At 36.6% G+C, this 17,649-nt stretch overlaps 1 protein-coding gene across 1 annotated transcript; it reads left to right on the plus strand.

The window, feature by feature from the left end:
• Positions 1-1,339: 1,339 nt before the first annotated feature.
• LOC124541931 (zinc finger protein OZF-like) lies at positions 1,340-15,716 on the plus strand. Its single transcript, XM_047119868.1, has 4 exons — positions 1,340-1,659; positions 9,786-9,924; positions 10,633-10,702; positions 11,199-15,716. Exons 1-4 carry the CDS (start codon positions 1,469-1,471, stop codon positions 12,239-12,241), a joined length of 1,443 nt encoding a protein of 480 aa, XP_046975824.1. The 5' UTR covers positions 1,340-1,468; the 3' UTR covers positions 12,242-15,716.
• The last annotated feature ends 1,933 nt before the right edge of the window (positions 15,717-17,649 follow it).

A 17,649-nucleotide genomic window follows, 5' to 3' on the forward strand; every position in this document is an offset into this window, starting at 1 on the left:
CATCCCATGGATTTTTTTAATTGCAATCTATTTTAATAAATATTAAAATAGATTATAAAAACTACCATTATATTATAAGCCAAAATGATTTAACTTATTAGGAACTGTTGAGGGTGGATCTAGAAATAATAAATTTATGTAAAAAGTAAAGTAACAGCCTGTAAATTTCCCACTGCTGGGATAAGGCCTCCTCTTCCATTAAGGAAATTTGGAACATATTCCACCACGCTGTTCCAACGCCGGTTGGTGGACTGCACATGTGGCAGAATTTCAATGAAATTAGACACATGCAGGTTTCCTCACGATGTTTTCCTTCACCGCCAAGCACGAGATCAATTATAAACACAAATTAAGCACATATGTATATATTATAGTGGTGCTTGCCTGGGTTTAAACCCCGAATTATCGGTTAAGATGCACGCGTTCTAACCACTGGGCCATTTCAGCTTGCAATTATATATTGCTTTGAAATATCATATTTTCAAGATTTTGTGTAAATACATTTTTTATACATTATTTTCTTTCTTTCATATCTGTAAAACTTATGTCGGAAATAAATCTTCTATTGCTATACATAAATAATCAAAGATGCAGTAAATATAATTAAAAATCGAAACCATTATGTACCAATCATCGTCATATTTCATTATGCATATTATATATTAGAAAAAAGCTTACTTATATTTTTTTGGAATAGGTACACTTGTTGAATAAATTTCAAAATGTTAACCGTACTTAAATCAGCTTTAAACAAACTTTATCAATATATATTTTAAAATTACTTTAATTGTATAACTATATTATACAATTATAGTAATTTTAAAATAAATTTACAAGTTAAAATTTGTGACGGTTGTTTGCATTTTTATTCTTATTTAGTGAGAATTTTTTATATTATTAATATCCTTTTAAAAATAAATAAATTTATGTTGCATAATAATTTTACTTTTTGTATTATTTTTTCAAACAAACGATAAGCTGTTGAGTGACTAAACATACTATCTAAGTTCTAAAACTATTGCCCTTTTTTGCTGTGGGATTGAAGAATTATTTTATTAATAAATTAATTTAACTTCGCAATTTGCAACTTATAACAATGGTCAAATAAAACTCATTTTTATTATTATTCTAAAATAATAATTTTAAATAATTAAAAACAATTGTTATGGGTTTGTATATTTGTAGTTAGAACTTAATTTAGTTTTAATTACACAAATTGACGTTTTATACATTAAAAATACGAAGTGAAATGTTTCGAAATCCTAAAAGTTTATAGTGTGTTCATACCCTTTTTTTATTTTGAGAAAAAAGTATGGCAGTACTGCATGTATACGTCAAGTGAGACTTCAGCCAAGTGAAATTTGAGGTAGCAATACATAGCGGTTTTCCATAATAAATTACTCGAAAATGTAATATAAAACTAGTTAAATAATGAAATTTCTTTTTTAAAAAAATACTAACATTCAACATGTCCTTCGAGTGTATTAAAATTAAACTAGAGCCGATCACCGAGTCGCCATCCTCGTCAAATAATATTGTAAATAATTATGAAAATTCGGAACAATGTAACAAAAATATTAATAACGAACAAGAAATAGTTCAAGATTTATCCAAGACCGAGTTTGTAAATATCAAGATTGAACCGGATCTGGACGTAACGTGAGTTTCCCTTTGCTTAACATTATTATGATAAAAAAAAAGTTACAATCAAATGTCGTTCATAATTATTTTAGAAGATATTTATTTGTGCAATTAGAATGCGAAATCTATTTATAACAATTATTGAGTAAAATATTTTTTAATATTATTTACTCAATAATTTTTTTTTTCTTAATCAATAAAAGTTAACTCGAATAAGTTGAAAATCTGAATTACTTTTACTCTTAAATATATTTAATTGTTTTTATATATTATCTTCTTGTCTCTTTCGTTTGCGTAGAGTTTATAATATTTAGAAGTCTTTAAAAAGTAGGTCACCAATACAAAATCTAAATAGACATTATTCAAATAGACTTTTACCTTAGAATCAATTGTTTCAATGTGTTGAAGTTGTAATGATATAACTGATTCTGTAGATTTTAACAAGAATAACCAGCAACAAATAAATTTACAAAGTTATGTTTTATTCAGGCCTGTAAATCAACAAAATAGTAGATCTGTTTTTGTTTTAATTTATATAATTTTATGATAAGTTATACGCCTTGTTTATTAATGACTAGAATTTTTTTGCGGCTTTACTCTTGTTTAAGGGTGTTGGTTGTCATGTGTCAGGCAAAAGAGTGGCCTATGTCCTTTCTCGGAGTTCAAGCTTGCTTCACACCAAATTTCATGAAATTTTATTCAGCGGTTTGGTTGTGAAAGAGAGACAGACAGACAGGCAGAGTTACTTTCACATTTATAATATCAATATTGAAGAGCTGAAAGATTAAATAATATAAGTTATTCAGAAAATATTTTTAATACACTATTTTGTTAATTAATATATAAAAAAAAATTATTCTGTTTTTCTATTTAAATTGGCTAGTGTGAACATTTTTATATTACATGTATTGTGCTATGAACTACAAACAGTTTTTAATTAATATATCTTTTTATATAATACAAAACTATTCTACTTAAATACTTACATCCACTTTAATTTTACAGCCAAACTACTGTTAACAGCTTTAAACTTGTGAAAACACAAAGAGTGTTATAGATTATTCAAGTCAATAGTATTGCATCAATTTAATGTCAAATGTTTTTTTATTTGTTATCTACATTGTGGTTGGAATACACTACAGTTGTATTTTGCAGGCTCCGAACAGATAAAAATATACATTAATTTATGCGTTGCATTTTACTTATTCTTTGGACAAGCAGTAGGACCTGAAAATACTTTGAACTGTTAACACTTCCTTTCCTTAGTTGAAGTATCAAATTCAGATTGGAGTATTTTTCTTGCCGTCACAACAAATATGTATATACAAAAGCTATTCCTAGATAGCTGATAACAGTTGTCTACTGTTATGAATATGATAATATTCTCCATAATAGAAATATCATCCTTATCATTCATATTATTCTATATCATTTACTTGGTGGTAGGGCTTTGTGCAAGCTCGTCTGAGTAGGTACCACCCACTCATCAGATATCCTACCGCTAAACAACAGTACGCAGTATTTTTGTGGTCCGGTTTGAAGGGTGAGTGAGTTAGTGTAACTACAGGCACAAGGGACATAGCGTGATGGTGGCGCATTGACTATCTATCTATGGTTGATGATGACCACTTTCCATCAGGTAGCCCATACGCTCGTCCCCCAACCTACTCCATAAAAAAAAGTCATCCATCATTTAAGTTCTTTGTAATTAGACTTATTACTTTTCTGTACTAGATTACTGACCAAGTGTTTAGTTCCTTATTGGCTTGTTTGGGTACCACCAACTCATGCGAGATTCTAATTTCGAACATAACAATATTTCATATTGTTTGATATAATCTAAGGATGAGTGTGTGTGTGTGTGTGTGTTATTACTTAGTTCCCAAGGTTGGTAGTGCATTGGTTATGTACATAATGGCTAATGTTTACAGCGCCACTGTCTATGTGGGATGATGGCAACTTACCATCAGTAGACCAATTTTTCATTTTATTTCTTCCTATTAATCTCTCATTTTGAATTAATTATTCCTTTTATTTTAAAGTAACAGTCCTTTCACTTTAACTGTGACATACAGGGCCGCCGTAAGCGGGGGTGCGACGCGTGCACCGCACGCGGGCGGCACGTCCAGGAGGCGGCAAATTGAGCAATACATCACGTACCTAATTCAAGTCATTATTATAATTCCCACAAATCCTTAAGTAAAATAAATTATTCAAAGCATCGAAAAATATCGCACTCAGTAAAGTTAAAAGTCCGTCGTCTGTTATCCTATGAAAAACAGTTCTGTCGAAGTTAGGAGAATCCCCTTTAAGCTTCCTTATCAATTGGTAGATTAGGTATCCGTTACTTGTAGTAGCGCGTTGTCGTAGGGCGGCTTGAAGGGTATCACGTCGTAAGTTATATTGGTGGTCGCTCGAAATAGCAGAGCTACGGGCACCGTTAAACCGGGCGCGGAGGGCATATGTTCGCTGTCGCAGGCGCAACGTGCTCAACGCAAACTTAGAGGTACACCTGTGGACTGCACATCGTCAGTTGAAAAAAGAGTTAGAAAAGGCGTTAAGTAAACAGAGAGCAAAGGGGCGTCCCTATCGTGGTTTGCGAGGGAAGCTCCGAACATACGGCGCTCCTGTTACGGAATAACTACCGCCAGATCTCCTGCGACTGGTCTGACTGCTATTTCCGGGAAAAAGGGCGGGTCATTCAACTATCGATGCCCTAAAACACCCTGAAGACCCGGACAATAGAGGCGGTGGTCCAAGGGAACGTAGTCCTAACGGTATCACTAGACGTGGCGAACGACTTCAATATTCTTCCTTTCTTTTTTTCTTAATTTACGGCATCCACGGGCTCATAGGCCCATGCCTTTTTTATATTTTACATTTATATTTTTACTTAACATCAGCAGATATTCGCTAGACTTCAAGCTCGCCGTCTTCCTTTCGAGACCATAGGACCATTTCGATATCACGAGTTGCCTTCCTATCTCAGAACTCAGAAGGCCGTTGGGGCATACCTCCAGGATCAGGTGATCCTTTGGGAGGGGGCGATGGACGACTTGTCCGGCGTTTGAAGTTGGTTTGACTGGCTCCTGCGGGCACCGACCTCGCCCGGGATGGGTGTGTTGTGTCACGGTGACGGGGCGAACCTTTCAGATGGCGGCCCTAAAGTCGGAGTGTCGCTCACGGTGGATCAAATCGAGATGCTGGTCTTGATGGTTTCTCTAACTAAAACGGAGGGCCTCCTAATCCACGGTCCTTGCTGAGGTCTCCTCGAGGAGCGTCTACCGCCCTCCAAGAGACGGCAATTAAGGCGCAGACACATATGAAGGATCTGGGCCTCATCCTGGATGGAGCTTCGTGCAACATTTTGTCCAACTCAGCTTAAAGCTCATCAATGCCAACGTAGGAGGTCCTCCTTCGTTGGCATTGATGAGCAAACCAAAAACCTTGCCTGCGTGCGCTCTATGGCATTGTATTTTTTATTTATTGTAAATAAATAAATCTAATCCAATCCAGCCCATTTCCGGTCACTGCTGGATATGTCCAGTCCTCTCCAATTGCACGCCACTGAGATCGTTCTTGGGCTACTCGCATCCAGCTCCTACCAGCCGTCTTGCGTTAGTCATCACTCCACCGTGCCCGTGGACGTCCTACACTACGTTTGCCGAGACGCGGTCTCCACTCTAGAACACGTTTTCCCCAACGGTTATCGGTTCTGCGACAAATATGGCCCGCCCAGTGCCATTTCAGCTTATTAATCCGGTGGGCTATGTCGATGACTTTGGTTCTATGGCGGATCGCCTCATTTCTTTTGATGCGATCCCGCAGAGAAACGCCGAGCATAGCCCTTGCCATAGCACGCTGAGCGACTTGAAACTGGTGGACCGGCCTTGTCGTGAGTGTCCACGTTTCGGCTCCGTATGTCATGACGGGTAGGACGCACTGGTTGAAGACTTTCGTCTTAAGGCACAGTGGGATCGACGATGTAAAGATTCGACGTAATTTTTCAAACGCTGCCCAACCCAGCTGAATTCTTCTATTCACCTCGTCCTCAAGGTTGTTTCTAACTAATCGCAAAGTCTGCCCATGGTAGATATATTTTTGAACAACTTCGAGGACGGTACCGTATATATCGCAATCGATTCCGGTAGAATATGTTCATTGAACATGACCTTGGTTTTATGCAAGTTCATCCGTAGGCCGATATGCATAGAAGAATCAGCAAGCGTCTGCAAATCTTCAGTGAGATATGTATTCGCCATTGATGTTGATGCCACGTCCTTTCCAGTTCAGCGTCTTGAACATATCCTCCATTGAATTAGTAAACAATTTGGGGGAAATAACGTCCCCTCGTCTCACACCTTGATGCAATGGTATGGGATTTGTTTGCTGATTCTGTACTTGGACGGAAAATACACCTATTTGGTTGGACTCCCTTAATGCTCGTAACAAGGCTCTTATCTTACGGGACCGTGGGAACAGTGCTGCTGACCCGCTTCGCCGAAGAAGACCAGTAGAAGGAGTCTTCGCTATGGATGTCTTCTCCTCCCGCCATAAGTGTCCCATGGTTAAGGGTTTCTGTACCCTGAGAACTCCCTAGGAAGTGGAACTCCGCAGAGGTGAGCCTACATGTTTTTTAGCAGGTATACACCCCGTCCCCCACCTCATGTGGAGGAATAGTGGTATGCGTTTTTGCAGCAAAAAAGGGCGGCAAAATAGGTATTGCACGCGGGCGACAAAACAGCTAGCGGCGGGCCTGGTGACATATATATAATATCTACTAGATGTGATCAAATTTATTTGACGCTACTTTGCATGCGGATATGTATATAATTATGAAATATCATAATTATAAATTAGTGTCTCAGATATAGTATCGCCGCAAGGACACGATTAAAATTATTTCTTCTATGTCTTATATAAGATCTACTTCTACTAGATATGCAAAGAAGATTAAGTAGACAAGAATATTTAATAGAATTGCAGTAGGTAAATATAATATGAATTCGTGCTTGTTCCGTCAACAGTCTAATTTAAAGCGGCTGAAGCTGCTGAGCGCAGCTGCTTTTATGATATAAAATGCTAAACCCGTCTTCGAAAAGCGCTGCAAATTCTGGTACCCAACGTACCTACGTAAAACATCTTATTTGTTCAGTTGCAAATGAAAATAAAGCCGCCTTTTTATTAAAACAGATAAAAAATGAATTATGACATTTGTATTCGTGGATCGTGTTTATGTAGGACTAGCTGTGGCCGCGACCTTGTACGCGTTCATAAAAAATTTGTTACGCGTTTATAAAAAAAATATTTCCCGTTAAAATCGGTCCAGCCGTTGCAGAGATTAGCCGAAACAAACAGACAGACACACCGACTAAAATTGTAAAAAATGTTATTTTTCAACCGACTTCAAAAAGGAGGAGGTTATCAATTCGTCTGTATTTTTTTTTTTTTTTATTATGTTTGTTACCTCATAACTTTTTACTGGGTGGACCGATTTTGATAATTTTTTTTTTTGTTTGAAAGGTAGTGCTTCCCGTGGGGTCCCATTTTTTTTTATTTTTTTTTGATGATGGTATCCGTATGAAAACGACATAAGTCTTAAATTTGCATTATGTATATGCGTGACAAATAGATGAATAACTGAAAATCGCGTTAACCAATTTTGATGATTCTTTTTTTATTATAAAATATATACTTCAAGGGTAGTTTGGTGAAAGTTTGGTAAGGTTCTGATTATAGGATCCATGACAAAATAACGGAACGGAAGGGAACGGAACAATTCTGAGGAGCACGTTAGCGATACTCGGTCGAAACTTTTATATTTATGGGTTATTTGGATATTTGAGTCACCTTCCGTAATGTGGTTATGTTTATGTAATTATCATAGTCGAATATTATAATCAACTAGCTACCCACCCCGGCTTCGTACGGGTGCAATACTGATACTACATATACTACAGAATTTGTTTATTTACGACATCACATTGCAAACTTCTAAAATTATCAGTGTTTCTTTACTATATTGTTCATGTATTATATATACTAACCTTCCCCTGGAATCACACTATCTATTAAAAAAAACCGCATCAAAATCCATTGCGTAGATTTAAAGATATAGGGACAGTGAAACCGACTTTGTTTTATACTATGTAGTGATGGAACTCCTAAACGGCTCACAGTTAGGGTGCGATATGGGGCAGAATTTCTTACTATCTTTAATCAAATTTTGTGTATGTGATGTAATGTAATATGATTACGATTATTAGCTCTTTTTCAAAGTTTTTTTGCTGAGGTCGATTACAGCTCTTTCGAGGGATCCTTGTCGTTTATGCCGCATGACGTATTAAAGTCGCATTTTCGAAAGTCTATTTTTGCTTTACTTGCAAGTTTCCTTTGAAATTGTCCTCGAAGTAGTTTCTGACTCATATAAATGGAACGCTTAATCTATCTATATTAAGAAAAATTAGTTAGTCAAATTCACAAGCTTCACTTAACAAAAAGAAAAACCGACTTCAAACAAAACACTATTTAAAAAAAAATGAATATGCACTAAAAAGTATTAAAAATAATTGCGTATTCAACATATTTTTTAGAGTCCTTCTAAGTAAAATGAAATGAAAAATATTAGACTAATTAAAAGTCGATTTACTATTATATAATGTAGTTATAATTATTGCTATATTTGGAGTCGGTGTCAGCCATGGTGCCCTTGCCTAAAAACAGACACTGCAATTTTAGTATGTGTATAGATAAGGCTATATTAATCAACACACTTGCCCGGATTTTGATTCGGTGTTCATCATTGAAATGTTATCCTTTCATCTATTCAGTAGACCGTCTCTCTTGGCGACATCTTCAAATTCGTCTGCTAAGGTACTCTCTCATAAGTTCTACCAGCAAACAGCAAAACATAGTATTGTTGTATCTCGATTCGAAGGGTGATCAAGTCAACACAATATTTTAATTTATATATAATTAAGTATACACAAGACATTCAACATAATAGTGCCTGGGTCCGGGCTTCGCACGGGTACAATACTGATACTAAATATACTACAGAATTTGTTTTTTTACGACAACACATTAGAAACTTCTAAAATTATCAGTGATCCTTTACTATATTGTCCATGTATTATATACAAAAACATTCCTCTCGAATCACTTTATCTATTAAAAAAAAGACGCTTCAAAATCCGTTGCGCAGTTCTAAAGATTTAAGAATACAAAGGGACAAAGGGACAGAGAAAGCGACTTTGTTTTATACCATGTAGTGATATTGGACAACACCACATGCATGAATCTGATTCCAATGTGAGTAGCTAAAGCACTTGTGTTACGGAAAATCAGAAGTAACGATACCACAAACACCGAGACCCGAGACAACATAGAAAACTAATTAACTTTTCCTACATCAGCTCGGTCATATCGTCTCTCCGAGTGGCGTACCCATGAAAACTAGTTCACACGCTACTCGACCACGGAGGTTGTTCAAATTGGTGGATTATTGCCCTTTAAATAACTCTATTTTAATATTATAAATTTAAAAGTAACTCTGCCTGTCTGTCGCTCTTTCACGAACAAACCACTGAATCAAATTTGATGAAATTTGGTGTGTAGCTAACTTGAACTCCAAGAAAGGACCAAGGCTACTGCCTTGGTCTTTTCGTTGGTCAACATTTGTTAGGTAAAAAGTATTTTTACCTAACAAATGTTGACCAACACCCAAAAAGCGAGCGAAGCCGCTGGCGCCAATTAGTTGTTAATATTTCTCACAGTGTCAATGTTTATGGTCGATGGTGACCACTAACGGCCAGGTGATCTGATTTAATGAATATTAATGTAATGTTATTGCGCGATAGGCCTTTGTGTAAGCCCGTCTGGGTAGGTACCACCCACTAATCAGTTATTCTACTGCCAAACAACAGTACTCAGTATTGTTGTGTTCCGGTTTGAAGGGTGAGTGAGCCAGTATAACTACAGGCACAAGGTTGGTGGCACATTGACGATGTAAAGAATTGTTAATATTTCTTACAGCGTCATTGTCTATGGGTGATGGTCACCACTTACCATCAGGTGGCACATATGTTCGTCCGCAAACTTATTCCATAAAAATGCAGACGATAATTACGGCTTTCTTATTCCAGTGATACCCGAGTTACCTCAACACCCGAAGAGGATGTCGACACGAGCGCGTGGCACAGCGTGCCGATCAAATACGAGCCGCCCAGCGTCAACGTGGAGGTCGCCATCAAGCAGGAGCCGGAGGAGCCTGAACCTCCAGAGGTCAGTGGTACCAGAAACTTAGATTGAGTTAAAATTGAATTTACTTGTCTAGAAAATTGGGGATATTTTGTTACTAAAAATATGACTATATTTTGTATAATTAGAAACTTCCTAATACCAAACAAACCAAACAGCACTGGCATGGCATGGCAGGTCGTAATAAAAATTGGCCGTAGATTCTTGTCTCCTGTAAGATAAAAATTGGTGCCTTTTATGTATCGTATATATTTTTTTTATAAATGTAAAAGTTTGGGTATTTGTTACACAACGTCAAAACGGCTAAACGGATCTGATATAATTTTGGCTCTAAGATAGATTATATTCCAGAATCATACCCAACTCCTGCAGCCCCTTGGGAAATGATATATTTGCCTATAGTTAAATTTAGCTCGTTTCAGTAGGTTCCGAGCACTTATCAGATATTCTTCAGTAATACTCATTATTCATGTGTTCCGGTTTGAAGGTAGAGTGAGCCAGTGAGCAATGGCACATTGGGGATGTAACTAATGGTTAGTATTTCTGATAGTGGCAGTGTCTATGAGTGGTGGTGACAGCTTACCATCAGGTAGCCCTTCTTCCATCCGCATTCCAATATCATAAAAAAATAATTAAATACTACATGTATAATTATTACATGTAATATGTTTTTGATTGAAAGAGAGTAACTACTCAATCTCTTGGTTTTGATGAAATTAATTTTCATTTCAGGAAGATAATTGTAACTACATTTTACCGGATATGCTTCCGCCGAAAACGTCCAACATATTCATAAGCGATGGTGAGTTGTTAATGTATGTATATGTTAAGTACGTTTTACATAAAAAGCACCGCGTTCGATCGCGCTGCGGTATTTTTAAATGTCGAAGAGTAACTACTGATTTTCTTACCAGTTCTTCTCGGTAGAATCTAATTTCCGAATCGGTGGTAGCTCCACTTAATATTGTTGTTAAATGACTATTCGAAAGTGCTTGTGAAAGTCTACTTAATAAAAGTACGTTTAGATTTTAATTGATTTTGATTTTTGAGAGTTATTGAGAGTTAACACTTTTGGTTTTTTAGTGATTCAGTTACTCTTTATCCTTCAAATTGAGTGTCAAAAAAAAACATAACTGAGTTTCTTGTCGAAAAAATGTTATTCATAAAATGAATCTTAAGAAATGACGATTCAAAAACTACTTGAATAAAGTATTCTTAGATGTATTTTGGCAGGGAACCTACTACTTTGTGACTGGTGTTTTTGTTAACATTTCATTTACACAGTTATCCTTTTCTAGTGTCGGAGGAAGTTCTCAGTCTGAACTCAACAATCGACGGCAAGTACATGTGCCCGATATGTCATAAGCGTTTCGCGAATAAGGGCAACGTGCAAAGGCACATGCTTCTGCACACGCGCGAAAAACTTGAGTGCAACGTATGTTTCCGCCAGTTCGTGAAGCAGGGCCACTACCAGAAGCACCTGCTGACACACTCGACTGAGAAGCGATACAAGTGCGAGGAGTGCGGGAAGATGTTCAGGACTTCGTCGAATCTGGAGCAGCACAAGCGGATCCACCTGGCCGTGAAGCCCTACGAGTGCGAGACCTGCTTGAGGCAGTTCGCGGTCAAAGCGAACCTCGTGAAGCATTTGAAGAGCACTAGCAGATGCAAGATGCCCAACCACGAGCCCATCGTCTGCAACGTCTGCAATAAGGTTTTCCAAAAGGAGTTTCTATTGAAGAGTCACCTCCGCAGACATACGACGGAACGGCCGTACGTCTGCGACCGTTGTCAGATGAGTTTCAAGTACAAATCGACTCTCATCCGTCACGTTCAGCTGCACAATGGCGTTAAACCGTACTCCTGTAAGATATGCAGGAAGAAGTTCACGCACGCCGGCCTGATAAAGCCCCACATGAGGAAGCACACAGGAGAGAAACCGTACACCTGCCCGGTCTGCAATAAGAACTTCGCACACAAACACAACATGCAGAGACACACACTGAGACACACAAAGGTCAAGCACCTGGTCTGTGACGTGTGCAACAAGACGTTCCCCAAGGAGAGTAGACTCAAGTACCACATGCGCACACACACAAAAGCGAAGCCCTTCGTGTGCGACGTGTGCGGGAAGAAGTTTTCGCACCGACAGAATATTATAAGGCACTACAGTCGCAAACATCCGAACGATACGTACGACTGCACAGATACAGACGCCAGCGTCGCCAAGGATGTTTGGGAGAAGGTCATTAAGTCTAAGAGCTTGGAGGTCAAGTTAGAGGTCACGGAGGTGAAGGTGGACCCGACGGAAGTCGGTGATACCGTGGGCGTGGAGAATTAGCTCGGGGTGATGTGTTTGTTAATAACGTTAGAATTGCTTTAGTGTCCATCTTGATGGTCATACTACCGTTTACCGTTCGTAACACAAGTGGAAGTGGTATTTTGTTGACGCTACTAATTGTATCATGATTGTTTGAGGCAGTTCGATCGTCTTTCTAGCTTTGATTTTTTATCAAATCTGGCTTTTAATCTAGATTTCCAAATGAAAATGAACAGTGGGTACTTTAATTTTATTTTATTTTATTGACTCGGCACTGATTTATTTTTGTGCTCAAAAGTAATGGGATAGTCTTTATAGAAAATGCATATGCACAATTTGAACAATATGTCGATGGTATATGATCTTTGCCCAACTGTGGGACTATACTCCATCACAAAACACGTCATATTTTAAGTCGTGATAAAAAATAGCCTTTTGATATAGAGACCCAATCACCTCTACCAATTATAAAGTGAGTTAGCCATAATTAACCACGGCTACCCAATTGTAGTGTGTCCTGAAATAACACTGCCAATATCTGGCAGAGGTGATGCCGGTATGACATCTTTCTTTTATTGATAGACAAAAGTATAACAAGCGGCATGACCTGACCTGTGCAATATTTTTGGGTCTCTTTCGAGGGTGCACGTGATTGGTCCGTCAGGCGATGCTTATCGTCTATTGGTCAATCACTTGTCATTCAGCTGCTTTCATTCGTCGTTAATATACGTGATAATAACTTCGCCCTCAATCTATGCTGACGTATCACGCCGGTTATTAAATCTTCTGTTATGAATAGTTATATATGTTTATTGATATTTATTTATATTATAATATAAATTAAACATCACATTTCACGTTTTAGTGTTAAGTGAATAACATCACACCAGTACAGTTAACAGTAAGCAACGTAGGTACAGGGGGCGGGGAAGGGGTTTTTCCTGATTAAAAAAACTACCAGATTCTCATCGGAGGGAAGGATAAATAAACTATAGATTGACATATTACCATACGATACACAATAGCTACTATATTATGCACTACAAACTGTGATTAATATATCTTTATTTATAATACAATATACTTAACTACCTATGTGTATCTAATTTGATAACTTGGCTAAAATTTTAAAAGGTTTTCACTAATCCATAGTGAATATCATAGATTATCTAGATGTCGACCAACATGGCGTCACTTCAAGGCCAAACTTGTTTATTTATCTTTACACCTGTCATTTGGATCAGCTGAGATGATAGTACGACATAACTCAGATGTAGCATCGGCAAAAATCGTAAAGCCTATCACATCCGACTTAAGTACTCTATCCCAAATTATCAATATTTATTTCTCATCTGAATATAATCTTTACACAAACGTAATAACTTGTAATATCGTATGACCTAATATATTCGTCAATTTGACACGTCGATTTACATGCACTCGCTGTCTAGGGTTGAAATGACGCGAGAATCTATAGCGAGCTATATCTATTGGTTGTGTAATTATTTTTGTTTGTGTGATAGGGGGAAACGAGCAGGAGTGGACCTGATGGAAAGTGACTACCACCGCCCATAGACATCTGCAACACCAGGAGGCTAGCAGGCGCGTTGCCGGTCTTTGAGGAAGGAGTACGCTCTTTTCTTGAAGGTTCCCAAGTCATATCGGTTCGAAAAACCGCCGGCGAAAGCTGGTTCCACAAAGTGGTTGTGCGAGGCAGAAAGTGTCTAAGAAATCGCGCTGTTGTGGATTTTCGGCCATGAAGGTGAAATTCAGCAGCCGGGATTAATCCGAACAATTCCTCTGAACATTCACCGTAAAAAATTCGGTAAAATCGGCAGTAATCGGTTTTATGCTACATCTAAGTTGTGTCGTACTATACGTCAGCGAACAAAATTGGCGGGAATATTTGCTTCAGCCATTCGTGACAAATGTCATGGATTTTTTAAGGTTATATTTAAATAACGACTCGTTTTTCTTACGTAAGTTTAAATTGTCTACATAAATAGAAGACTGCCATTAGTTTGGTTATATTAAATAAGAAGGCTACGAATGACAGATAATAGTAATCATTATCATCACATAGTATAAAAAAGTCGCTTACCGCTGTCTGGCCCTATATATGCTCAGGTATTTAAAAATATGCAACGGATTTTGATGTTTTTTTTATTAATAGATAGACTGATGCGAGAGGATGTTTTTTGTATATAACACATGAACAATATGGTAAAGAAACGCTGATAATTTTAGTAGTTTCTAATATGATGTAAATAAAAAACATCTATAGTATAATTTGTATCAGTATTGCACCCTGCTGCAGTATATGAAGCCGGGGCGGGTCGCTCGTAAAGAAAGTAAACACAATTAGAATTGTACTATCCGTAAGAAAAACGAATCGTTGTTTAAATAAAGTGACTGATCTTTAATCAGTCCAATTTCTTGATTTAAGACAATTCGAATGCTTTTAAAATCATTGGCTGCTTTCACACGAAGCCGCAGTTACTAAGGAATAAAGATCTCTTAAATATATAAATATAATTTATTAGAAATTAACGATTATAACTTAAATTCTTGCTTAGTATAATTACAAGAGATAGAAAATACAAAGGCGCGAAATAATCGACGTGTATTTGTGTGTGACGCTCGTACTTACAAGGTGTATTAGTGTGCGTGACTACGAATAAAGATAGTGAAAAGATACAAATTAGATTATATTCGATCCATTGAGTTAAATAGATCTGTATCTAACTACCACTAAAAGTGTACATTCGTTTTGATTGGACGTTACTAAAAACAGCGGATTGTGGAAAACTAATTCTCTTTAACAACAGATATTTTTGTTAAATTATTTATGTGTCTAGAGTGACGTATTACAAAAGAACTATAGGCCGCTTAAGCCCATTATACAATGAAAAAAAATAAAGATAAGGAACAAGAAATAAGGAATAGCGGAATCCAGCGATGGCGGCACCGTTAATCAATTCATAATTCTAATATAAGGAATAATAAATAAGAATTAAAAATAAAATTTCTTATAGCCAGCCAATCGCAGGGCATTTTTTCAACGAAGTATCGTAAAACTAACAGCACCACGTAACTAGTAGCAGGTATTCAACCGCTGTGATTGGTTGAACATTGTAGCCTATCGCCTATTGTGTTTTGGTTGCTGTGCTATTCCTTATTTCTTTTTCATTGTGTAATGGGCTCTACAGTTATTGTTACTCTGGCTATTAAGTTGTCCAACTTGTGCTATATGTTGCTATAGCTAGTTTCTAAAATTCCTTTTCATTAAATAAAGGAATAGTGATATGTGAGGGAATGTTTGGTGATAGTGGCAAAATGACATATGCAGCTAGCTGTCACACATAAATATGTTTATAATAGTATTTTATTTCTTTACAGCTAACTTAGCAACACATAGCGCAATTTGGACAACTTGATAGTCAGAGGTACAAACTGTGAACGGTTTGTAAAACAAAGACTCTTAATTTATTATATTAGATTTTATTTGTGCTTCCACTAGTACGTGATCTCTGAAATGGCGATTATCTTCGTGTTGATATTTATTTTTTAAAAATGCTATTTTAATACTAAGGAATAATAAATTTTATTACAAATTAGATGCTTTTATATGTTTTTTTTTTTTATTATAATTGTTGTACAGATGATTGATAATTGTTTTATTTTAATTTAAAGCGATTGGAAATTGAAAATATTAAAAGTATATATCAGCTGCTTGGAACGAAGTTCCTTTGACTATATTTATTTATATTTTAAATATACAGAGGAATACGAGGTAATCCACCTACTTCGGCCTAACTCTCACTCAATTATCTGAAGTATATCCAGCTAAGGGACTTCGTTCTATAATGGCGTATCTCTCAAAGTACAGTCGGAGTAAGAAAAGGTTCGTCACCTTAAGATCTATTTTCGCGTGCTCAGTATGAGCGATAATCTGCCTTACCTATCGAGAATGACATATTGCGTCGCAATGATTCGATGTTTAGATTCAAAAGGTATTAAGATTTTAAGTTTAAATTTGAAAACTGATGAAGGTTTTCTTACTCTGACTGTAATATTTGCAACAATTAACAAAACGATTGTTAGTGAATATCTAAAACATATTGTACTTACAATCAAGTTGTACGGAGCTTAAGAACATTATATGAAAACGCAGTCGTTAGTTTTATCTGTAATGTGTTTAGTTAGACAAAGCTGTTTGTCTTATTCTCTCAAACGTCAAATCAGTTATGTCAGAAAGAGATGTATATTTATTTATATTTTATTTAAACACAGCTAAAGAACAGTTGTAAGTAAAGACGTTGATTGTTTACTACTGCTGGTAAACTGTTGACAAAGTTTGACGTTTAATTGCCAAAAAAGTAAAATGTTTTTGAATAGTTCTCGTATGTCATGCCGTATTGATATCTATTATCTTCTTTGTACATATTGTAGTATCTTGTAAGGGAGTGGGTTGTGAGCGAACTTGGCAGTTTAATCAGCAGATCAAATATAAAAGTGATTATATCGCAATCAGTGGAATTTAACACTTCTGGGTAATTTGGAAGTCTGACGAGGTTTGGTGTTATTTATTTGGAAGAGAATTTAAACGATATTACCAAATGACAAAATTATTTTCGACCACCATTTTTAACACCATTATTTTAAATATGGTGTCGACTTCATGGTTGGTATTCGAGAGGTCGAAAAATGCTTTTTGAATCGATAAATATGTTTCCTTTGAACAGCTACAACTTATGGCTTAATACTAGTCTCAGGACTAACGTTGTTTGTACAATTTGTTCTTTCTGTAATTTGGTGTGTGCCAAGTAGAAGTTCCTACTGCAAACATCAGATCACATCAATGTCAAAATGTTAAATTCACCAAAGTACCTCCTTAAAACCAGTGGCACCCACTCCTCTTTTCTGGGATATCACAGGATTGCCAGGCCAGCTGAAGGGAATCCAAATATTCCGGATCAAGGCTCGAGGTGGATTTCTCTTCATTGCTTTATCTGAATATTCTATAAAAGGTTGTCTTCATCGGCCTGAATGACTACACTTCAGCCTTAACCTTCATTCTAAAGATTCAACTCCCCTAGAATTATGATCCTGTTTGTACTATATTGATAATTGTACCAACCCACATTTAAGGGGAAAGTTTGGAACTCCTCAAAATCACCAGGAACATGAAAGTCATAAGCGAAAGATATATTTACATTTTTAGTTGGCACATAATATATTTGTAAATTGACGACTTTCAAGAGAAATTGGCCGAAACTCGTCAGAATTCTGTAAAGTATTAGAAAGCTTAAGTACACAGCTGAACACTTGATTATTGATTGATTATTTCTTGATTTGCTGGACAATAATCCGCTAAGTTCACTCACATCGAGATTTTTTTTATTCGAATCAAAGCAATAGTAAATAAA

This window comes from Vanessa cardui, chromosome 29, assembly GCF_905220365.1.
Source record: "Vanessa cardui chromosome 29, ilVanCard2.1, whole genome shotgun sequence".
NCBI classification, from domain to species: Eukaryota; Metazoa; Arthropoda; class Insecta; order Lepidoptera; family Nymphalidae; genus Vanessa; species Vanessa cardui.